This window comes from Mixophyes fleayi, chromosome 5 (genome assembly GCF_038048845.1).
Source record: "Mixophyes fleayi isolate aMixFle1 chromosome 5, aMixFle1.hap1, whole genome shotgun sequence".
NCBI lineage: Eukaryota > Metazoa > Chordata > Amphibia > Anura > Limnodynastidae > Mixophyes > Mixophyes fleayi.
Window position 1 is genome coordinate 13,137,232 of NC_134406.1, and position 26,254 is coordinate 13,163,485.

The 26,254-nt window shown below is 38.8% G+C and overlaps 1 protein-coding gene across 1 annotated transcript in view; it reads right to left on the bottom strand.

Moving 5' to 3' along the window:
• Positions 1-26,254, bottom strand: part of TG (thyroglobulin) — a 186,108-nt gene that overhangs the window by 127,952 nt on the left and 31,902 nt on the right. The window contains exons 9-21 of the mRNA XM_075211467.1: positions 24,493-25,584; positions 23,118-23,693; positions 21,818-22,057; positions 20,154-20,279; positions 19,797-19,874; positions 19,214-19,329; positions 15,322-15,430; positions 14,848-15,048; positions 14,376-14,585; positions 13,117-13,271; positions 11,178-11,340; positions 6,803-7,015; positions 5,296-5,445 (exon numbers count right to left, since the gene is read on the bottom strand). Coding sequence (XP_075067568.1) covers positions 5,296-5,445; positions 6,803-7,015; positions 11,178-11,340; positions 13,117-13,271; positions 14,376-14,585; positions 14,848-15,048; positions 15,322-15,430; positions 19,214-19,329; positions 19,797-19,874; positions 20,154-20,279; positions 21,818-22,057; positions 23,118-23,693; positions 24,493-25,584 — 3,429 coding nt within the window. The remainder of the gene's footprint in view (positions 1-5,295; positions 5,446-6,802; positions 7,016-11,177; positions 11,341-13,116; positions 13,272-14,375; positions 14,586-14,847; positions 15,049-15,321; positions 15,431-19,213; positions 19,330-19,796; positions 19,875-20,153; positions 20,280-21,817; positions 22,058-23,117; positions 23,694-24,492; positions 25,585-26,254) is intronic.

Genomic DNA, 26,254 nt, shown 5'->3' on the forward strand with positions numbered 1-26,254 from the left:
GAAAATGATTCCCTCAAACATAATTATTGGACCCCCTTAAGCAGTTTGCTGATATCTCTAGTGATATCACATCAGCATGTCTGGCCATTTACATTTTTTTTGTTTAATGACAGTTGCTGGGACTAGGGCCAAAGATGCTTTCCAGTAAATGTACCTACCCTGTAGGCTAAAGCTCAAAGCACTGATTGCTGACGCCTATCACGAGCCAAAAAAAAATTACACACCTTATCTCTCTCCGAACATAAATTGTGATAATTTAAAACTTGTAATAAGGATACTTGTCATGTCAGAACCGGCCGTGGCGTCATCGGGCCAGGGCGATTGACAGAAACCCGGATCTCATTCAGATGGTCCTGGTTCTTATTCTTTGTAAATTTACATTTGTATAGTGCCAGAACAACAAGATACATGAATATACTACTAGAGAAAATTAAATGTCGAATTGTCATTACCACCTCCTTCCTTTCTCCTAAACACAGTTAAATAATTCAATGTTTCGATATTTCTCATTTAATCATTCAATTTTGTAAGGGCCCCGTGGTGTGCTGCCCAGTGGTGCAAACTCTCACATGCATGGGGCTTTGTCAGAGACAATTAGCTGTGGGTCACATGCAGGGGCAGGCTGGGCAAGGGGGCAGGGGGGCATCTGGCCCTGGGCCGGTCCCATAGTCGGCTACCTTGGGCTGGGTTACTGGGCCACCTGCATTTTTTGTCCTAGCAAAAGCTCCTAATAGGCTGCTGAGTCGAGACTCCCCCCCCCCCAGGCTAAAGTTTGTCAGCCCTCCCCTGGTCACATGGCAGTTGCACTCTCGCCCCTATCTTTTTGCACATTCTGTATATCTCCCTGTAACAAATTTACACAAGTTACTAGTAATAACCTATACTCTATTCTATGCATCTAATACAGCACTTCTATTGGATTACATAGATTTTTTGTTGCATTATTTTGGGGGAGGGTGTTAAAAAATTATTTGGGGTCTATATGAAGGATTTAAGAGGCACCGTCCTACTCTACAATGCTGGAGAGAATATTTGATGGAAGGGAAGGAGGGGCCCATCTCAGGCTCACTTCCTAGGGCCCATGGTATTTTTAATCCACCACTGTATGGAAAATGTCACTAATCATGTCTGGTTATGTGTCTGTGGGAACCTGCTGAAGATGTTCTATTGAGACATATTAACCACAAGTTTATTTTAGTCAAAGCCTTTACTTTTATTTAGAATCTGGTTTAGTTTCACTAAACACCAGCAACCCTGAAAATATATTTAGTACAGGGGAAGCACGTCCAAAATAGAACTTTGTGTTATGACAAGTAATGTATACTTTTTCTGTTTCAATATATATTTATTCATTTTACAGTTTAAAGCATCATTGAAGACACTAGTTAGAACAAGATACTCTGTGTGACAGCAAACTGGAGAAGGGAAGGAAAAGGGAAGAGAAAGGGAAGGGAAGGGAAAGGAAAACGAAAGGGAAGAGAAAGGGAAGGGAAAGGGAAAAGGAATGGAAGGGAAAGGAAAGAGAAAGGGAAGAGAAATGGAAGGGAAAGGGAAGAGAAATGGAAGGGAAAGGAAACAGAAAGGGAAGGGAAAGGGAAGAGAAATGAAAGGGAAAGGGAAGAGAAAGGGAAAATAAATGGAAGGCAAAGGGAAGAGAAATGGAAGGGAAAGGAAAGCAGAAGGGAAGAGAAAGGGAAGAGAAATGGAAGGGAAAGGTAAGAAAAAGGGAAAGGAAATGGAAGGTAAAGGGAAGAGAAATGGAAGGGAAAGGAAAGAAAAAGAGAAGAGAAATGGAATGGAAAGGAAAAAGAAATGGAAGGGAAAGGGAAGAGAAAGGGAAGAGAAATGGAATGGAAAGGAAAAAGAAAGGGAAGGGAAAGGGAAGAGAAAGGGAAGAAAAAGGAAAGAAAAAGGGAAGAAAAAGGGAAGAAAAAGAGAAGGGAAAGGGAAGGAAAAAAAGAAGGGAAATGGAAGATAAAGGGAAAGGGAAGAAAAAGGGAAGGAAAAGTGAAGAAGAAAGGGAAGATAAACAGAAGGGATATGGAAGAAAATAAGAAGGGAAAGGGAAGAAAAAGGGAATGGAATGGGAAGGGAAGAGAAAGGGAAAGTGAAGAAAAAGTGAAGGGAAAGGGAAGATAAACGGAAGGGAAATAGAAGATAAAGGGAAGGGAAATGGAATAAAATAAGAAGGGAAAGGGGAAAGGGAAGGGAAAGGTTTTGTGTTGGTCTCAAGGCAGAACTCCAAGTATATTATTAGGATTGAGACAGATGAAGAGGAGGCTTAACCAGACTCCCATATTTTTTCAGAACTTTTCTGGTCAATCTATTAAGATGGTTGAAAGTTTTTTTGTTAATCATTATCCAGTTCATTTGGTTTTTAATCAGTGCTATATAAACTGTAGTAGTACACCAAGATTTCGGTATGGCTATCTGGGCCAGAAGGATGATAAATGATCTTGGCTTCCTCAAATTCATAAGTATGTGCGGAATTTGCTTGTTAAGGAGGAGGCAACCCAAGAGACCTGGAGAGTCTCACTTTAATGATGTGTCATTTTCTCACAGTGCGATAAGGAAATATTTCTTAGTAAAGTTACGAAAGAGGCTGAAAGGGGAAACACTAACCTTCATAGGAGCGCTCAAGTGTGGAAACTAAATTGCAAATCAGTTTTGAGATTGGAAAAAATGTAGTATACATATGAATAATTATTAACACTTCATTTTAACTTACAAATTAAGGGACTTATCTTGTATAAGTATATGTTTTAAAAAATGCAAATATCAAGTCAATTATGTATAAGCCAGAAATGTAGTTTAATTATAGTTTAGTCATGTCCTTGACTTCTACAGCTGCTGTAGAACATCTTAAATGGACTCGATGGTCTCTGTATAATAAAGAGACAAAGCAATGGGGCAATTGTGGATTTACAGAGCAATATAAGAAAACAATCTCAGACATTTTATAGAGACTTCACTTTTTATGAATAAGTTACAGATAAGTAGTTTAAAAGCCTCTCTGCTTGTAAACACATAAAGTGGTAACTGTGAAAGACACAAAGTTCTGGAGAGCTTCACTAAGGTTGGGTACACTCTACAGCAGTGTTTGGCTAACCTGTGACACTCCAGGTGTTGTGAAACTACAAGTCCCAGCATACCCTTCCAGCAATAAGCTGCTATATATTGGCAAAGCATGCTGGGACTTGTAGTTTCACAACACCTGGAGTGTCACAGGTTAGCCAACACTGCTCTATAGGGTTTTCAGCCGATAATTGGGCCAATCACACGATAAACGACCATTCGGCCCGACATCACATTAGTGTGTACGCTCCAACGATGAACATTTATCCCTCCAAAGCACTTTGTGTCGTTTTGTTTGATTTTTAAACAGAACTAAAAATCTCGTTCAATGATGGAACGATGTTGTGCTGATTCTGCAGTGTGTATGTACTCAGGACCAGCAGTGTCCATAGATCTCTATGCGGTGCGCAGAGTCCCGATTTTTTCAGCTGATGGTTATGACAGATGAAGAGCACAGATCTAAAGGTAAATCGTGTAAAACGCGTATAGTGTGTACACAGGAATCGGCTGCTGATCGGGACTTAGGAAAAATAGTTAACGATTCGCAACGGGAGAAATTAGGGAGCCTTACCGAGAAACTAGGAAAAACAGCAAATGTGGATGTATTTTGACCCTTTACATCTGCAGTTCTTAAAGGTGATCCCTTCCGCTTTTAATAGTCACCTCACATGTGGGTGGGGCTTAGCTCCAGGAATGAACTTCATTATTAGTATCATTTATTTATAAAGTGCTGATATACTAGGCAGCACGGTATACTGAGGGAATCATCACATAAACAAATTACAAATATTGATATCATCATCATCATTTATTTATATAGCGCCACTGATTCCGCAGCGCTGTACAGAGAACTCACTCACATCAGTCCCTGCCCCATTGGAGCTTACAGTCTAAATTCCCTAACACACACACACACACACACACAGACACACACACACAGAGACTAGGGTCAATTTTGATAGCAGCCAATTAACCTACTAGTATATTTTTGGAGTGTGGGAGGAAACCGGAGCACCCGGAGGAAACCCACGCAAACTTTGGGAGAACATACAAACTCCACACAGATAAGGCCATGGTCGGGGATTGAACTCATGGCCCCAGCACTGTGAGGCAGAAGTGCTAACCACTTAGCCACCATGCTGCCCACATTGAAATTAAACAAAAGGTAACAATGCCCCTGCACCAATCAGCTTACAATCTAAAGTGCTGGTCACAAGTGTCTGACAACATAGAGAGTAGAGCTGTTTAAGCTGCCAGACAAAATCTGTTGTGGTAAAATTAGCAGGTAAGATAAGTCATCTGTAGTGTATTTGCACCTGATTGAACAAGACTTCTGTCCAATCAGATGACAACTTTACTTCACATCTCCAGTCCAAGCATTTGGAATATCCCGGCCAGCCATGCTGATAGCATTCTCCTCTCTATGCTGTCAAACCCAATGCTTCAGGGCAGGGCTCTGTTTATAATGAGGCGACCGGGGGCAGCAGTTTCAGGAAGCAAAGCAAATGGAATCAATTTAAAAATGACCAATGTTTTCAATTAACATTTGTAAATAAGTGCCATTTAACTTGCAAAGAAAGTTGTACAGTAATAGAAATGTTCTGACCTTAACCATTTTCATAAAAGCAAATGATAGCAAAAATATAGCCTGCTGCAGCAAACACTGTTGCTCTGAGGTCGGTCAATTCATTCATTTAAGTCAATAAGGGTCATTTACAAAACTGCAAAACTGTCGTCGGATCCACATTTTAGTGTTTTTATAAATTTCTATTGGTACTGCCCAAAAATGGAATGTGAGCGCGATATATTGAGCAGAAAATAGGTTCATTTGCGCATAGCGAAAAGCTAAACATATCAACATGTCCTGACCTTCACTGACTGCCAACACTGAGCAGCATGCAGGAGGAATTACATCTCTAATTAACCAGAGCTGGTAAATAAAACAAAACATTTTTTTGGGACTTTAAATATACTTTAAGAAACTGGAAAGAAGAACCAAGTAAACTCCTGTTCTCATTTATTTGCACATCTGACAAAAGAACCTTGTGGAAAAATAATGATTGTCAGTTCTGTATTTAAAGACGGGACAGTGGGTGACGAGCTAGCCAATATTCCCGCACCCTGTACTGCATGTGCATGTCCTTTAGACAAGGCAGTAATTCCTAATACACAATTTCTAGTCCTCTGTGTGGGATAGTAATGTATAGAAGTCATACTCACAGTGGCTCTGGTTATAAGATCCAGCGTAAGCCGTGGTAGTGCCCAATGGGCACCTCTGGCATGTACTACTCCCAGGGGTCTCCTGGTATGATCCCACAGGACAAGGTGTGCAGCCCCCACTCTCGGAGTAACTTCCGGCTGGACAAATCCCTGTAAGGAAACACAAACCTGAGTTAACGTCCTCGAAGAGTAATATTGTTATATTGGGAACTAGTGGGTGGTCTAATGCCTGCAGGAGGTAGAGCGTCTTTTGCCCTCTGGATAGGCTAAGCCAAGGACCATTGGCCCGGACTGGTAGCTCAGGCATTATCCAGAAGAGCTGACATACCTGAGAGTTTTTCAGGGGGTGGCCTGGGTTCATAAACTATTGTTTAAATGGGCTGTACCTCCTCAGCCAGTATTCCTGCAATATTTTTAATAAAGGAAATGTACATCTCTTTTGTAATCAGTTTATTTATGTATATTTATCTTTAATTTGTCCAAGTAAACTTTTCGGCATAAGTCACCTATATTTTTATGCAAATCAGCATTTATTAAAGGACCTCCGTCCCCCAGAATGGGGCAATCATGTTCTGGTAAACCAATATATATATATATATATATATATATATACATATACAAATTATGGAAAGGTCTTTATGTCTAGAGTAGACATATTATATGCCTTGGTCGTGCTATTACACAACACTAAATTGTAGGTAATCTTTTACTCTTTGACATTGCATATGTCTGCTGGTATGTATTATTGTGGTTCCATTGCTGTGGTATTACTGGAGATTACACTACGTTCTGGTGTTAAGAAATATACGTTAATTGGTTCTGCAATTTTATGAGAACCTATCTATAAAGCAGTGAAAGACTATTTGTATTGCCATAACTACCCTATATGGATTTTCCTTTCCCTTAATATTGTAGACACATACACCCTGGTTTAATTAACCATTTCATTACTAAGAAAGTCACGTTTACTCAAGTATATGCCTCCGTCACAGACAGGAATTGCAACCAAAAAGTTAAAATGTTACAGCAGGGCGTGCCGTTTCTGCTTGCTCTGGTACCACTCTCTTTGTGTCTGTGTGTGAATCATTCTGCAGTTTGTAAAGCGCTGTCCTGTTGCCTAGGAGATAATAAGCCAATTACATGAGCTCTGGTTTCTGAACTGCCCTAGATTGATGCAAGATAGAGAAGCACTGTCCTCCTACACAAAGTCTAGATAGGCCAGATAGTATGTGGATATGATTAGTCAAGGATTAACACGAGTTATTTTGGGTATTATTTAGCCTTGTAATTTATATACTTTCGTAAATGCTAATATCCACTTATGAAAGGTTTAATATTGTAGATAGATAGATAGATAGATAGATAGATAGATAGATAGATAGATAGATAGATATGCAAATTAAATAAAAGTAGTTTATGATGAGTAAGGGTAAGAATGTCAATGTTGCAATATAAATTTCCATTCAAAGGAATGATGAAGTTCATTCACAGAGGAGTTATTACGTACCACAGCCCCCCACATTCCTGATGTCTGTCTTGGAATTTAACAGTCTCTGGAACCCTTTCCCGCAGCCGAGTCTGACCTGTGTGGAAGCATCTTGGGGGAGGAAGGACGACTTATCTGCCACAAACTGCTTGGAATCTAAGTTCAGGGAGTAGCCTCCACTTCTAATAACTGATGAGAGACGTCCAACCAAGTTCTCAACAACTACTGCAGATTCTGGGGAGGGGGGGGGATATATTCGAAAACATTATTAGAAATATTACAAATATTATAGATTAGAACAGGTACAGCAGATGATCAAATAGTCCTCACACGATCTGCATGCAATATATAGAATGTGATAATGAATAAATAATAATTAAAAGACGACTAAAATGAAAGTGTGAGTTAATGTAGCTGTAAATGGGTAAGGTCTGTCCTGTATCCTCCCAAACCAAGACCAGGAGAACATACTCTGGTAGGTCACAACCCTACTGAGCTAAAAAAAATTCTACCGTCAGTTTATTAGGATATTCGCAACGCAAGATAGATGTGACATTAAATTGAAGAGCACCCTGTCACCTACATATAACTACACATTATTAATGGTATCCTGAAACAGTAGTTAAAGATGGCACTGCCCAAAGGAACTTACAATCTAAGAGGTGTGGGGAACAATCAATACAGTTAGAGGAACAACAACTGTAGCTGGTGGTGGGGAACGTGGGCATGGCTACTGTAAGGTAGGAGCATTATCAGATGCCAACATTAAAGCAGTTATTGGTGACTAGTATTTTTGGGCAGCTTTGGTTGGTGTGGTACAAGTTGAAAGTGGAGACACGAAATGGAAATTCGGGGCACCAAAGGGCTGCAGAGACCACCAAAATAGAAGTTTGGCTCCCCATCGGTGATCAGAATGCCAAGAGAAGGGAAACACAGTCAGCTCTGGAACAATTCAATACGATGCGCTTTGGAACGATCATCGTTCATCGTTGGAGCGTACACACTAATGCGATATCGGCCCGAACGGTTGTTTGTAGCTTGCTTGGCCCGATAATCATCTGACCCTGTAGTGTGTACCCAGCCTAAGTAGGAACAAACCTGCCTGTTCCACTTGATCACACGAAGACACCTAAGAAAAACACTACAGAGTGGCTATTAACCCCTATTTAACGCCTCATCCACAGATCACTCTCTCTCTTCTCAATGTAGAAGGTCTGGAGTCCAGGCTAAAGCTTAAAACACCTCTCTGGCAATCCGCCACTGCTTAAACCTCAACATACTATTTAAAAAAGTCTGCAAAGTGTTAATTATGGGAGTATAATTATTATAGTGGCACAAAGTAAGACTGTAATAGAAAAATTAAAAGTCATCAGTTGCAAGTTTTAAAAGAGACAAAGATCATCATTAGTCATTCTCATTATTACTCTGCATTCTTATTATTAGGTTGGGAGATGGTCTACTTAAAACACAAACTAAATATAGATGTGCTGTTATGAGTTATTCTGAAAGTACATTAAGTAATTATGAGACAGGAGCTATGTTCCGTGTTTCAGTAAATAGGAAGAATCGTTTGTGTATTTTTCTACTTTTAAGATTGTATCAGATCATTTCAAATGATACAATGTGCACAGGAAAGTAATGTTTGGTGTCAGGTTAACAGTGAATACTAAGTTTATTTTATTTGTTTTCAGCGTATTTTGAAAAAACTGCTTAAAGCTAAGTAAGGACACACAACCGGTGTTACATTGTTGAGTATGTAATTAGTGTTTTTACTAGCCTCTAGAGTTCACTGCAGGCCTCCATAATAAGTTTATCTATCCGTAGTAACAATGAGTAGATGTAGAAGAGTTCCTAAAATCGGAATGGAAGCGGAACATTAGTGAAAGCCCTTGTAGTGACTTATAGTGAGAGACCTAGTAACTGCTTGCAATGAGATCTAATGAGAGTGCTGGGTTTAGAGAATGATTAAGAACATTTCTTCTTCATCAAGAGAAGCTCTGTTTATCACTAGAGGTGAGAAGGGTGAAACACGACCACCAACTTTAATTCAGTCTCTACCAGTTTCCTTATATTCTACACTTGTGAATATGTACAACAACATTTTTTACCACCGGTCTTTGGGTACGAAGCTACGAGGAGCGATAGTTCCGTAGTTGCCTTGTGCGTTATTTAGCTGCACAAGTTGTTGTCAATTGATCTCAAGATATCATATGTTAAAGTCCATTCATTTTTGTTTGTACCGCTATGAGGCGAAAGTACAAATGTGCAAGTTAAGCATATTTGATGACGCCATCAGCTGAATCTCCTCCTTTGAATGTGATTTTATTTGTCTGTTCCTTAGAGTTGATATGTAAAACCTTCAAAGATATTTACTTATTATTGTCATTAACAATTCCGTCATAAAACCCAGTCAATAATATAACACAGATGAAGGCTGTATTATTTTATTGTATTTTTGTCACTCGTAATAACTTAATAAAAAAAAAAAATCACTCGGGTAACGGATAATAATGCATTTTTGTTATGGCCTACGACCACCTAGATGAACTTTTAGAACAGATAGGGTAGAGATCTTCACCTATAGCAGCCTAATTTCCTGTAGAGCTTTATATGCTCACAGGTACTCAGATGCCCCCAGGCTTTAGGGTCAGAGTAGTAAAAGCTCATCAAAGATGGCCTCAGCGCAGGTGGAATTAGAGGCGCTGGCCTAGGTTGGAGCGGATGGTCAGAGGCAGGCCGAGGTCAGGGTCACAGGCAAATAGCAGAGTCCAGTAAACACGCCAAATGGTCAGGGCAACTAACGAAGGTTCAGAGTCTAGGTACAGACAGAAGGTCAGGGCAACAAGCGATGGTTCGGAGTCCAGGTAACAGGCGGAGGGTCATAAACAAAAAAGCAATCCAGGGAATACACCAACACAGCACAGAGCGGGTAAGCTAACAGAGAATCTGAACGCTCTAACCGTCAGGGAGGCTAAGCCCTCCCTGCCTTAAATACTGATACTGGCCAATCAGGGCATTGCCCAGTAAAACACTCCCAGGCAGTGGTAATTGCTAAACAGTGCCTAATCAGCCCGCAGGCTTGGAGGAGCACGCCCGGCTGCATTGTATTGCCGAGGCGCAAGCGCAGACATCTCGGCGTCCAGCTGTTGACCTGGCAACGGTCGGGCCGAATCCAGGAAGTGATGTCCCGGTCGTCATGGAGACGGCCGCGACGCCAAGGGAAGGTAGAAGAGAGCTGCGGCAGTGCTCCTGACAATGTATATTTTAGGAATGTACTCTATGCCTCTCCTTATTATTAGACACTAATATATAGACTCGGGGGCCTATTTGTTATTATAGATCTCCCCCCCCCCCTCCCTGTTCACGCTGAATTTTTTTAATCACTAAAAAATCATTCATTGCCTGCATTTATCAAATATATATTGCCTGTCGATACTGGGGAGGGCTAGCAACTTTTGGGGGGCAAACACAAGCAAGTGGCCGAGGCTCTATTACCGGCGAGCTTCAATGGAAACATGGGTGTGAAGAAAAATGCGTGGGCTTAGTTTTATATAGCCAATGAAAATTTGTTATGTCAAAGAGCTATAATCAAATAAAACACAGCCCCATCTGACTAATATTCAATGCAGAGACTATTCTTTATACAAAACATAGAGAATTCTAGTGACTGATAAACAATACACAGAGCATTCTAATAAAATATATACAATACCCAGAGCATTCTAGTAACATCTATACAATACAGAGCATTCTAGTATCATCTATACAATACCCAGAGCATTCTAGTAACATCTATACAATACAGAGCATTCTAGTATCATCTATACAATACACAGAGCATTCTAGTATTATCTATACAATACACAGAACATTCTAGCAACATCTATGCAATACACAGAGCTTTCTAGCAACATCTATGCAATACATAGAGCATTCTAGTAACATCTATACAATACACAGTGGATTCTAGTAGCAGCTATACAATACACAGAGGATTATATGGAATATATACAATACACAGAGAATTCTAGTAACATCTATACAATACACAGATGATTCTAGTAACATCTATACAATACACAAAGGATTCTATGGAATATATACAATACACAGAGGATTCTAGTAACATCTATACAATACACAGAGCATTCTAGTAGCATCTATACAATACACAGAGCATTCTAGTAACATATACACAATACACAGAGGATTCTACTGACCTATATACAACATGGAGTACATTCTAATGAACACTAAACAATAGAGTTAGCAAATGTGTGACTCATTTCTTCATTAACAATTTAGATTCACTGTTACTGTCCATAATAATAGGAAACTAATTAGCACTGTACTACAACTAACATTTGTGAATTTCTGAGATGAAAATAAAACTTACCAACGTCAGGTAAGCTGGGCAGGAAGGATTCTGGGATATCCCCTAGCTGAACTGTCCATGTCACATTCACTCCTAATCGACTAGAAGACAAACACTCGACGTGTATCGTAGAGTCATCGCAGGCTGTTATAGTTCTGTCTCCGCTGCTCCCAAAATTGTTTACCTGCATCATAGCGGAGAAAAGAGGGAATCAATATATTAAGTCAATATTATGAGTTATTTATATAAATTAGGGATACGCTCCACAATATTAGTAGTATAATATTGTATTTAAATAAAAATTGAGACCCCAAGGGTCTTGTTAATTATCCCAACCTTCACAGCTAAGGAATCAGGAAAAGCCCTAGCACTTTTTAGCATGGGGTGGTAGCCTCTGGGAGAGGGGTGTTTTATTCTGATCTCTCCAAAAAGTAGTTATTTGACAATTAGCAGCATTAAAGGTAGAGTGTGTCCCCAACTACTATTAAAGGGGGTTTTATATTCTGCAGTTTTGGGACTGCTATATAGAGGAAATAATTTTTGGGGCGGAGCAGTGAAACAGACACAAGGGGGTAAATGTATCAAGCTGAGAGTTTTCCGGCGGGTTTGAAATGCCAATCAGATACTATCTATCATTTCTTTACTACATTCTAAAAAATGCTAGCTAGAATCTGATTGGTTGCTATAGACAACATCTCCATTTTTCAAACTCTCAGGTTGATACATTTACTCCTAGGAGTCTAACACAGAACAGCTCGGTTTCTTGGAATAGAAGAAGTGCCTGTTACGTCCTTCATACTCTCTTTGCACTCTGACCTTTTTTCATCGTGGTCTGAGCAAAGGTAACTGTCAATCACATACAGTTCCAAACTGTTCAACAGCGAGTTACTGACAACTACCTCCAGTCATAACACACGTCCTATTAATTATTGCTGGGCTTGAATAAGAAACATTTATGTTTAAAAAAAATAGTGCCCTTGCTACTTACAAATAGTAAAGGCAATCATTTTGTGGGATGATCCAATAAGCATAAACATGCAGCCTAAGTCTAACTAAGTTTAAAGTTAAAAAACTAAAATTATTGAAATTACTTAAGGATATTTCCAACCCCAAAAAATCTGTGTTGTATTAATCTTTTAAATTGTTATTTATTAACACCAAATGCATAAACGGCATTAGTAGCTTTTATGAGTGTGATGTGTTTTCGTATATAACACCAGGGGGTAAATGTATCATACTCCGATCACTTCAACTCGCGGGAGTTCGGCGAGATGACAGCTAAAATTTAAAGCGGCGCTGCCTTGTAAAGGCAAGTTTCCCTTTACAAGGCAGCGCCGCTTTAAATTTTAGCTGTCATCTCGCCGAACTCCAGCGAGTTAAAGAGACCGGAGTATGATACATTTACCCCCAGGTTTGTAAATAAGAATTTATGTTTATGTGGCTTCGCACTACACTGCCAACATTCTACTATGTAGAATATAATATCAAAGTGTTCAGTAAAATAAAGACAATACAGTTGGGTTCAATTGTCATTTTTGGCAAAGACAATAATTTACCAGCGCTGTATACTGCAGGGAGCATAAACAAATAAAGCAGCTGGCACGGGATACATCTGAAGGGGGCACGGCAAGACAGGGCAGCACATGATCGGATGCAGATAACCGATGGAGTTGCTGACTGCATTATCTCATGTGCTACCACTGACCCATCTCAGCCCTCTCCTATCTTAAGAAAAAAAGCATTAATTACAAAATAATTCAATAATGATCTGGCTAGTTTGCCTATTTGGTAAGTAGGCAAAAATGAGTTAATACCCCTGACCATTGGTTGGGATTTTTTTTTGGATGCTGCACTCCGTTTAGAGGACTTAGAGACTTATATTACTTTTCTAAAATGGTCTGGTGATTCACTCTCTCTTTAGCCCTATATTGTACACTAAGGATAGGAATAGACCTTGTACCTGAATGTGGCACAATCCCCGGGATCTCAGATCATCCAGTATAAAGATTCTAAATGCTTGGAGTAACCCTGAGTAATCAGCCGTACACATTTTACCAGCAGGGAGCAGGACCTGGAACCACGCCTGTGTCTGGACAGTGTGAAAGAACTCAACTCCTGCAAAAGTGGGAATAAGATTATTATTATTGATTATTAACAAATTTCACGCAGACTTTGAGATTATATTTTTAATTCTGTTTGGCATGCAGACGGCAGTTAGATGACTGTGCTTTAGATCCGCTTTGTGCCCTTCTTTCCACATGATAATCTTCTCACAAATACTAAACATTTACACATTTGTGAAGACAGTGGGCAATATCAGAGTTATTTTGAAGTTGTATTGGAATACCATCTCAGTTCAGCTGCTGGACCCTGAGAGTTCAACTGTAATTGCAGTTGCCATATCTGTTCTTCCCCTGGTGATCTACGTGGCCTCTTTGGTAGCAGCCGCAGCCGCTACAACTTCTGTGGACTCTGGGAACTAGTGTCCTGGCTCTGTGTCAAGCTGCAAGCATGACATCAAATAAAAATACTGTGCACATACAGCTAACCCAAGATGGCAGATAACCATTAGTGCTCATGCAGCACGTAAGCCTTCTCAAACATTCTGAATTCTACCTAACATATGACAACTGGCACAAATCTAGAGTCTCGCTCAGGACCGGAATGTTGTTTTGTGCAATTATGTTGTTTCATAATAGGGAATATGGACTTGTGGTATAACGGCGCCAAGCATTCAGGATAGGGACCCAGCTATGTACCTAAATTTAATACACCAAGAGGACAAATATATATACACACTGTGGGGTGAATTAAAGGCTAGAAGGCACAATTCTAATGTCTCTCTTCTACTGTGATATCACATAACTGCGTTTCATTCTGTATCTGCGTTGATAAGGGGGACAAATTATAAAAATAATAATAATAATAATAAACACAAACAAGTAATTAATAACACAAATTAAAGAAGGAGAGAGTTTAAGCCAAGTTAAATTTCCGGTTCAAAGTTTAATGAAACTTGGCTGATTCTCTTGGGCCAGTTCAATTTGGGACCAACAAACCAGATTAAGAAGTTCTTTGAAACAAATGAAAGCATCTCTATAAATAACAACGATATAAAAATCAATAATAATTGTACCGTTTCATATAAAGTCACAAAAAAACATTGTATCATTTTTCAGGTGTCAAATAAGCATGTTCATAACAGTGAAAACTCCTTACTGCGACAAGACCGGACGTGAGGCGGCTGTGGAACCCAGCGTTTAGTCTTCAGATGACAAGTAAACGTAGAACTGGAGAATATATTATTATATCCCGAGTGACATTTAACTTGACACTTCTGTAACTTCTCTCCAGATTCTAGAATCTCTTCACAGAAAACAGATCCGTGTTCAATATCCTGAGCGCCAAATGGAAGCGGGCACAACGGAACTATTAGCGAAAAAACAAAATATTTCCTAATTAGTTGTAACTACATTTTTTCACCCACATTATTTATAAACATAGCATAGAACCTTAGTTATAGACCGAATAAACTCCATGAATTATACTCTATATAAGGAATAGATTTGAGTTTTGATTCTGCAAATGTATGCATGTAGCTAGTGGTTATATTTTAAAAACTTGGGGTCGCCAATAAAAACAAATAGAACTGTGAGACTAAAAGGTTATGGTCGATGGGCATAGGACGTACCCTGGCAGGAAGGGCCTGACTTTTCGGACATGATGACTTGTGTCCCAGAAGCCTCTTCACCATTTGTAAAGACGCAGTAACACAAAATCCTCTCCGGATCACACTGCTCCCGGGACAGGTTCTCATTTTCATCACAAGTGGGAATAAAACCCTGACCCAGAGAATTATGTTCAGATTTCAGTACGGTGCAAAGACCTGGGCCTGAGGGTGAGACATTGAGGCGAGGGCAAATGGTGAACTTCAAACACGATCGTTTTCCTGATTCTAATTGTATTTTTTTTTTTTTAAATAACTTAGATTCACTTAAAAATCTTTTATAAATAGTATTTAGACATACAAATATTTTAAAACACTAAATGTAACGTACAAAATGTGCAACAGCCAATAGCAACCAATCAGTGGTTGCCATGGGATTCCTTTCTGTGCCTCTCTGCAAACCTATCAGCAAATCATGGAAATAGGTACAGAACTTACATTTCACTCTCTCCGAAGTTCTAGTGTCCTGGGGGATAACCTCTCCAGTTACAGGATTCACACACCAGAAATCAGTCTCCAATTTTTGCAAAGTATAATACTGCCCAGTCTGAAATTAAACATAATAACTCTGTTTTCAGATGGAAAATATATTTGTGATCGTGTACATTACATAGACTCTAAGTATAACTCCATTTACACCAGTATGAGTCTGCAACAAGATTCTAGTTGTCATTTATTTAGTTCAGTCTACAAAATAACAGCTACAATCTGATTGGTTGCTATAGGCAACATCTCCAATTTTTCAAACCCGCAGTTTTGTAAATATACCCCTATATCTCTATGCAAGCTGTTTCTATATGGGGTGTAAGTATTCACACTAGCTACACCTGATGTATGCCTGTTTATGCCTGTTTATGTCCTGGATGCATCTACGACTCAACATATGCTTGCAACTTTTTGGTGCAACTTTTCCCAACATACTTTCTGTACACATCTCGATCTAGCTTTAAATGAGCCCCACAATACACAGTGTGTATATAATAGTTTGACAGTGAATATGGTGAATATGATAATTAAGTGAATATAATTATGAGAATGAATGTAAATAATAAAATACTGCAATTATCACTAGCAGAAATAATAATGATAATAGACATACAATAAGGGTAGCTAACATATAAAAAAAATATCAGTACAAGAAAAGGAATAGAAAGTATAAACAGAAAATAATATATATCCTTTCTTAGTTAGAAAACACTGAGGAAGCAACATTTTGGTGGTGAAACGCGTTACAGGATAATATTTTTTTTATTTTTTTATTTTCAATTTCTACTTTCTATTCCTTATTCGTACCTTATTTTTAATTAGATTTATATTATTTACACTTATTTTTCTTCTCTTATTAGTATTATAGTATATTATTATTAGGTATATACATGTATTTAAAAATTTCTTTATGTTCTTTCTCATATTTAAATCAACTTAATTTATCCCATTCACCATCTATTACATACACTGTATATTGTATGTCAACATTTATCTGTTTTTCTGTAACTTTTTTGTAATGTTTGCCAATAAACTTCATATTTATCTATACCCTCTCTCTTAACTTTACCACTTTGCGATGAGTTATCTACAACACTACCTGGGACAACGAGATGGAGAAGATCCCGAGCCACTAGAATCCACAAACAATGACCGCCCAACTCTCCACTGCAAGAAACAGCCAATCAATGACTGAGTATCCCTATTTCTAGTTCAACTTGGTGGAGGATTGCCATGTTGTAGTGCACCTTACACCTATACACTCAAAGCACATAGGTGACCCACTTAAATAGCAGCAAATGACTGAAATAGATATGATTTGGGTCCAAAAGGTAAACTGCAAAGAAGAAAGGGTTTCACTTTACAATGTATAGTGGTTATTGTGTTCTGGATATCTATGTGAAATGCATTGGGTTAATCCTGTACATACATTAACAACAAGATGAAGCATCCCATTCTTGGTCTAGCAATATAGCTACAGTATATTCCATGTCTAGGTAGTATGCAGTATCTTAGGAATATGAAAATCCATCTTGCATTGAATGTGTGCAGAGGACAAGACTTGCTGCGTATGATCATGTTGAATGTTTGCTGCGTGGGGCAATGGTGGCCATTGGTAGGGTAGGAGAATGGAGATCGCACCCATTGCGCTTTTTATATCTCCGTCCACTTTAATATTTTACGCCTTCCACAGGGCTTTCCTCTTGCCCAGAAGTGATCTCTACTGAAATTTTTGCTCACCAAGTAAAATTTCATCTCGTGTATTTCAGACTATAAAGAACATGGCAGGGAACCCGTGGTTGTGCTAGTTGTAGATGGGGGCTCATTATTTTATTGGAGTTTTAATGTCACATCCCTTTTACTAAGGAAATAAGGAGGGTCCCTTTACATCATAAATTAAGTTGATTTAAATATGAGAAAGAATATAAAGAATTATTTTAATACATGTATATACCTAATAATACTATAAAATGCTAATAAGAGAAGAAAAATAAGTGTAAATAATATAAATCTAAATAAAAATAAAGTATGAATAAGAAATAGAAAGTAGAAATTGAAAATAAAAAAAGTAAACAAATATTATCCTGTAACGCATTTCACCACCAAAATGTTGATTTCTAAGTATTTTCTATTTCAGAAAGAATATATATTATTTTCTGTTTATATTTTCTATTCCTTTTTTGTACTGTTATTTTTTTTATATGTTAGCTACCATTATTGTATTTCTATTATCATTATTATTTCTGCTATTGATAATTACAGTATTTTATTATTTATATTCATTCTCATAATTATAGTCACTTAATTATCACATGTTTATTTGTCCTCAGACCAGAGGCCTAAATTATTATGTCATAATGTTTTCCTCAAGAAATTCTAGTTAATAAATTATAACCATATTTGCTTATATATATTCACAGCGAGTAATAGTACAATGTAAGTAAATAGGCAAAAGCGAGTCCACTTCGAACAGAGGTGTCCAAACTAAGTCCTCAAGAACAGGTCATGTGTTCAGGATTTCTGTCTGTAGAAACAGGTGTTATAATTGCTGACCAAGGAAAATAGATTAACCCACCTGTTCATGATTAAAGAAATCCTGAAAACATGAACTGTTGGTAACTCTTGAGGACTGAGTTTGGACACCTCTGACTTAGAAGAAGAAAAAAGAGTTTTAAGCTCAGAGCAATTATCTGCTTGAGGTATCAAAACTTTACTGAGGTTGTTCAATTTAGCAAATAGGGAGTGGTCCTTCACCACCAAAAACTCCTGATATCTGGATCTGGGAATGAAGCTCTATGGATTCACTGAGACTAAGAGACTGAGAGTGGCAAGAGATTGGTGAAAGAAGACGAGGGGAGTAAATGTATCAAAGATCTAAATAGGAAAAGTGGAGGTGTTGCCCATAGCAACCAATCAGATTCTAGCTGTCATTGTCTAGACTGTGCAAAATAAATGATAGCTAGAATCTGATTGGATACTAGGGCCAACACTCCCACTTTTCCTTTTCAGAATGTTTGATACATTTACCCCTAGGAGTACATTTATAAGACCCCTTTTCTGAGCCTTTAACTTCTCTGTTTGAAGGAAAATATGTATGTATGTATAACCCAGTATTGTTTTAATACTGTTTGTTCCCGATTGTAAATCGCTATGGAATCTGCTGGCGCTATATAACTAAATGTTGATGGTGAAATAAATAACCAACGCCTAAGGAAAATGTTTTCACCTTTTTTGGGGGAAATTTTTATATATTATACCTGTTGTAATCAATACAACTTCTGATTATCATCTTTCCCACAATTTAATTCTATTACTACAACTGGGTATGAAAATTAAATAGTGAATTTATTCAATTAATATAAATGCTATTAAACCATTTATATATAGAGAGAGACAAGACAATGCATCCTGCTTTAACTGCCTAGAAGGGTTCAGAAAAGGGAATTTTAACAGTTAATAAATATTATGATATTATTAAGACAATTAACCCTTTTAGTTTGCGATTAGGAATAAAAAAAAATGCATGTTATACACAGGTGGAAATCACTCCAGTATAGCACAGAATATTTACTATGTACATTCTTCTTATACTATATATGCACTTTTTATATTAATGTGATGAGTTATATTTATAGACAAATATAGTAGAACAGTAAAACTAACTAGTTCCCAGCTGGCTCTATAGTTTGCCAATGAGCATTTATAAGGCTCTAGTTCTGTTAATCTACAGATGACACAATATCGCACACACGGACCCACGGGCATTGTTGCAGCAAGCAGGAGAGAACATAAAAATCTTAGTAGTGTGTACAATACAGGAGATATTTCCCATGCAGGACATTACCTGTGTGCAGCTCGGTATAAATACATCAGATGTGCCAGTCTTGATAGCAGAAAACTTTCTAGGCATCCAGCTGGAGATCAGTGTGTTTGTTTCAGTTTTTTGACATGATGTCAGACCTGCATAAGATGAGGTGTAATCTTATAAAATGTGTGCTTAAAGTGCTTGGGGTAACAGTGTGGTTTAATGTGCACTGCAATGTCTAAGAAAGAGGGCACATAATTTGGATGTTATGTTATGTTATCCGCAGGGCTGCTGTGAAAGTGCTTTAAAAACAAAGTGGGCGGTCGATTTAAACAAAATTAAAATATGTAACTATAAACGGCTGGGGGTGCGCGTGTCGTGTGAGTGGAGAGGTGTACGGCCCCGCAGTCACCTACAGTAATGTCTATTAGGTTTCTAATTATAAACATTCCTTTGGCCTTTGAAGTAAATAGGCAACGGCTCTACACCCTATAGAGACATTTTGCTCATATTTCCTGAGTAATGAAAGCTCTCTGTATCAGTGTAAGTGAATGCAGTGCTGATTTGTGTTGTTTGATTTATGCTGGAATACACAATATGTTTGGTCAACATAAAATCTTACATTGTGGGGGGCTGGTGGTCCGCTTCACCAGGGAACCGGTGATGTAGTTACCGTCATCATCCACACACCAGTAATGACCTAAAAAAATATATTTAGTTACCGTGATATGTCTATACCAGTCTATTTTACTCAATATTAGGTTATATGAGTCCCGTAGAGATACTATCATATGCTGACATTTCTCTGACACATTGAGACACAACAAAGGTCTTGGCAGGGGGTTTACAAGTAACTGTTGGGTCATCAGAAGTGACTATCCCCCATAAATGAAACTTAACTTTCTACAATTACAATTTTATAATTCTACAAATGTTATAGAATCACCTAGACAGAATAATATAGAGAAATTATACTCACCAGTGCCCTGATAAAACTGTACCGGTTCCCAGTTCCCAAATACATCACATTGAGGGGTGTATGGGACATCTAATAACCCAGTGGTCTCTTTGGTATTAAATCTGCCTTGCCAAAAAAACTTCAGAGCTGTGTGGATAGGTAAACGATACATGAAACATATATATATATATATATATATATATATATATATATATATATATATAAAACCAGGAAACAAAGTGTAAATATTGTGACATAGTAAAAAATGTCAAACCAGGACGATGCAACCGATGGTTCAACAGCTGTTGTGGAACTACAAGTACCAGCATGACCTGCCCGCTTGGTGTGCTAGGACTGGAAGCTCCACAATTGCTGGACAGCAGCGGGTTGCCTAGCCCAAACATTACAGCTTATGTAATAGCAGCGCGGCAGTGACAGAGGCGACCCGCAGCTCATTTTCAACATTGCTGTTTTCATTTTATTTTAACTGTTATATCATTATTATATACTGTACATATTTTAAAAAAAGTAAACATGGGCAGTGATATTTGCACTTATTTATGTTACTACAGATAAATGCAGTGGGAGAATGGGCTTAGGGCGGGCCAGAGAAAGATCCTGGAAGCAGAAAAAATATATATCCTGAATTCTGGGGACCATCGGGGTAACAGGTAAACAATGGACATCATATTGACACCTTGCAAGTACAAGCTGTACAAAGCCCAGTGGTGAGCCCTACACACGCCAGAAGTATTTATTTGCAAGCAGCCACACATGGGAATATTAATGTACAAATGTACTTTAGTAATGATCTGGGGGGTCATTTAGGAAAACTGGTGAACAGGTAAATATGCAAAAGAGGTGCAATAACCCAACATATACAATTGTCTACCAGTAGTTTCTCCAGAGCAGGTTAAAAAATGGAAGCAAACATATGATTATTTCTTTGGGTACAATTTCATGTGCACATGTTTTTATAAAAGTTCCTGCTATGAAACTACTCAGAAGAGGTGTAACCAGGGGTGGGCCGCAGAAACAGGAGCCCAGGTTGTCAGAAAGGTAGAAAAATCAGGTGGATGTGGGGACAGACCTAATTATATATCTATCATTAAAAATTGCACCGCTGCAGTGCGGTGTCTGTGCAGTGCGGTGCCTGCGCAGTGCGGTGTCTGCGCAGTGCGGTGCCTGCGCAGTGCGGTGTCTGTGCAGTGCGGTGCCTGCGCAGTGCGGTGCCTGCGCAGTGCGGTGTCTGTGCAGTGCGGTGCCTGCGCAGTGCGGTGTCTGTGCAATGTGGTGCCTGCGCAGTGCGGTGTCTGTGCAGTGCGGTGCCTGCGCAGTGCGGTGTCTGTGCAGTGCGGTGCCTGCGCAGTGCGGTGTCTGCGCAGTGCGGTGCCTGCGCAGTGCGGTGTCTGTGCAGTGTGGTGTACAATGAAAGTGCAATTCTCAGTATTTGAGTTTTACTATGTACATAGGCGAAGTGCCACTTCTACAGTACTTTTATACATGTTATATTGTACCACAGTTGTCAAAACTTTGGAGGACAAAGAAAGGACAACCGGAAAGGAAGGTGTAGACTAAACTTTTGCAGGTTATGGGGGTGTATTTACAAACCTCTGTGCCCAGGCCTGGAAAATTCCTACTTACACCCCTGTAAGACAAAAAATGTAATCCCCTCATTTACGTACTTGAATAGGCAGCAAGTTGCAGTGCATATGTCTCTTTATTCCAGAACCCCTCAAATAACATGACCCATGATTTGTATTCTTCTGTGTACAGCAGATCACTCGGTGACAGTCGTATCCCGTTCGCCAGTAAGAAGCTGTAACCCGGAGGGAAGAGCGAAGCATTTGACGCAGTAATTACGCCTCTGGCCTCCTCTATGAATTGCAAAGTCTTCTGTTTCGCTATTTCGCAAGTTCTGGGACCTGGAAGGACAGATAAGAGGAAACACATCACTTTCTCTAGGTGATGTAGCGCCATGATTTATTGCTAATCTGTGCTGCTGACAGTAGAGTTTAGCTAATCTCTTCCTTAGTTAAATAAAAAAATGAATAATATTTTGTACATTTATATAGAGAGGTCGTCCCTAATGATTTTGCTGTCTGAAGGATTCTGCTAAAACATTCTTTCTATCCCTTATATAAAGCAACACTCGATTATTTCAGTCATTATGAGGTATAAGAGATACAATTTTACGTTATATGCTTTAGGACATCTGTAGTATGATCTGTCTTTATAAATATATTCCACTCCTCCATATGCCACAGAGTAACAAGCAGTTTGGTTTTCTGAATGTCTGGTTTCATAGGATGGAACACCCTTGGGGGGTAGATATATCAAACTTTCTAAAAAGGAAATGTGGAGGTGTTGCTCATAGCAACCAATCAGATTCTAGTTATCATTTATCTAGTACATTCTAAAAACTGAAAGCTGCAATCTGATTGGTTGCTATGGGCAACATCTCCACTTTTCCTATTCCTTTTAATTGACAGTGTAAACAGCTGCTACAGAGTTTGGTATCGCCCTGTAGTGTTCTATTATTATAAAGAAACAAGTTAACCCGTGCATGATACTCATGCATTCTAGTCAAATCAAGCTACTTAAGGTGTTAAAAAGGTTCTTGTCATGCATTTGGGCCATAGCCCAGGCCTCAACCACCAACCACTCCCCACTGTCACCCCCGGCAACCACCAACCACTCCCAACTGTCACTTCTCCTTCAAGAAATATATATATATATTTTTTAAAATCTTTAGAAACACTTTTAACAATTAACAAATTAAATTAACAAATTAAAAACATCTTAGTATACCAAATTTCACCCCTTTCTGAATTTTTTTTTACACACACACTAAGAATTTAGTAGGTCAGTGTATAACTCCACCCAGCAGGTGGCGCTGCAGCTTGGTTTTATTTTTTCCACACACACACAGACAGACTAACACACGCCACTAGACATTTATATTATAGATACTCTGCTACTTACATTTTGGTGGTTTGTTTGATACCGTTTCTGATCCTCGAAGTTTCTGTCCATCCCTATCAACACACCACCAAATCCGTTTCTCAAAGTGTCCAAGAGGTACGGAGAAGTCCCGGTACGACCCCGGATAGTAAGTGAGACTCATGCTCAATAGTCTCCAGAAAATATATGGGTTCAACAATACATTAGCCGGTGCCAACATGGTCACATTCCCAGCCAAGATTTCTCCTGGAACGTCACCGAATAGGGAATATTTGGAGAAAACTGGGAAAACATTTTGATGTCCGTTTTCATAGAGTGTCTGCACAAAGGAGGAAAAACTCTGCAATGATGACTCTTTATATTTCAATAATACTTGGAGAGTTTCAGAGAACGAGACGTTTGCATTCTGAGCTGTCCACCTCTCGTACAATTCAAAGGCTTGCTCAGTTGGGCCACTGTACTGCACCATCCTCCATTCTCCACTAGGGGAGCACTGCGGTATATAAACTTGTTCAGGCGGTGTGGGGAGTTTAGACAACAGTGAGCTTGCAGCCTGTAGGAATGCTTTGCCGGCAGCCAGTTGGCAATCGCTTGGGCCTAAAGCGGAAAGAAAAACAGATAATTATAATATGTCTGCCAACAGTCCGTGTTTTTCATGACAAAATAATAAATCAGCATGATCTACCGGGAAAGTGGCCTATTCTCAAAAATGGGATGAGCTCACATTGTGATTTTGGTGGATTCCGGCGTCGACAAAATTGTATCAATTTTCCAATCGGAAATGCATTGAATTCAGTCATTCATTCGCTTTGTGATCATCTTACTGGGAGATGCCAGGTTCATATCATTGTAATCATTGAGGGTCAATACAGAGAACTTTCATGGGAGCTTTTTACCCCAAGGACTATACACAGGACACGTGGTCACCCCCTAAGATTAGAGGAGAGGAAATTTCACAACCAGCAAAGGAAGGGGTTCTTTACAGTAAGGGCAGTCAAGATATGGAATTCACTGCCAGGGAAGGTTGTGATGGCAGATTCAATAGATATGTTTAAGAAAGGGTTAGACAAATTTTTAGCGGAAAAGTGTATCCAGGGATACGACCGTTAATTAAAATGAAGGATAGTAGTGGATATAGGGTAAAAATAGGACTGCACTATTGGGTCTGGAGTGATTTTCACAATTGAAACAGATTGGCGGTTGATTACTCTGGATCAATTTCAAACATAAGTACAGGATCGCAGGAGATCCAAAATAGGTTGAACTTGATGGACCGATGTCTTTTTTCAACCTCATCAACTATGTTACTATGTTACTATGTAGAAAGTATGGGTATGTTTTAAAATTAAGGCAAATCTTGGTAAAATTCTTTAATTTTAAAGAATAGTTAACTTACACTGAATATCTTCTCCCGATAGTTTTTCAGTTCCTGGAATATTCCTGCCATCCACGTCTACACAAAAGCAATTTTTACCAGCACATTGAACCCTTAAGTAATCCCCTTTCTGATTACATGCAGGAATGAACTGCGCTGACCCGGCAGGCTGACTCTTCCTAAAGGCTATTTGACTTTGACGTTCCTGCTCGCACTTTGACGGACACCTTGGTTGTTTATCCCGAGTCCTTGATCCTTGAATTTCCTGACCCTGTCCATCGACACACCAGCAATCAGATTTACTGCACTGAATTTGTTCATATCTGCCCTCCTTTGTACAGGTCGGAACAAATAAGCCAGTCGGTCTCTCCTCGCAGTCTTTAGACCCTATGATGATCTTCACAGCCTCATAAACATCTTCAGCAATATTTGGTGGAATGGAAATAACATCTCGCAGAAATTTTGAAAATTCTTTAAGCTCTAAAATAGATGAAAAGAATGCTACACGATCCTGGTTCTCCTTCAGATTGACTGAGCGGCCAAAACTGGCCAATATTGGCTGGTTCAGGTTAAAGTCTGGTTTTGAGAAGTTTGATGAGTCTTTAGTTAAGTAAGAATCTTCTTCTGTGGAAAACAATTTAGCAAGCTCTCTGAAGTTTCCTCCACTGTACATCCCGGTTAAACCGATCTGTTGGAAAAAGTCACTAAAGCTGAATTTGCTTTGTGTACCGATTGCTCCTGTGAAGTTGAATGAAGCCAAGTTTTTTAGATATTTTCCTCCAAATAGGTTTTTTTGAAGTCCTACGGGGTTAGAAATGAATCGTAGAGCAAATTGAATTTGTTCTTTGGATGAGAAGAGTCCATCGATCAGGTCACGGATGAAACTGTCGAGCTGAAGCTTCAAATCTTTTGCCTCATTGCCAGTTTGAAGCCGGAGTCCTGAATTGAAGAATGTTTCCACGACGTAAGAGGGGCAGAATTTTGTGCTTATTTTTGCCCCCAATTCCTCTTCTTGAGTCAAGAACATGCTGTGTTCGCCAAAGTGTCCTGTAGGTCCATGAAACAAAGCAGAGAGAACCTGTCTTCTTCTGACCTTGCAGTCTTGGAAGATACCTGTGGATGTGTTTAAGAAAAGAAAGCAGCATACACAATTAATTTATTAATGATTGCATAATGATTCTAGTGGGGTTGCAAGTATATTCATGTTCTCCTATATATTGTATATAATGACCCATACGTTTATCCTACAATTTTACTAATAAGAAAATTATTTTACCAACTTCAATACAGATGTGCACAATATTCCACCTTAAAAATGTTTTGGACAGCCTGCAATAATTTTAACTCAGGAACCCCCAAAACTGGTTTGATTTTCACTCCTTAATTAGTGAACATCTGAACGTCTTAAGGAAACTGCTGCAAAAAAGATTTCTTACAGAAACCAACTTAAATAATTACATTTTATAAAAAAGTATCTTAGTGCCTATCTTTACATCCCGGGAAAGAACATATCACACAATCCCTCTGGGTGAATTGGCATAGCAAAAAAAGTTACCAAATCATTTAATTACCACTTACCAATAAAAACTAATTCTAAATGTTCTTATAGGACTGATTTTACCAAAAGGTCTTGAGTGGTCCTCAGTGCATGATCACTAAACCCGTATGTTCTGAACACACCATGACGTAACTAGACTCCTTGACATGGCAAAACAAATTTTCTAAAACACCCAATTATAAAAAGCACATTTCCTACCAAGGGCACCCGTGATCCCAAACGACC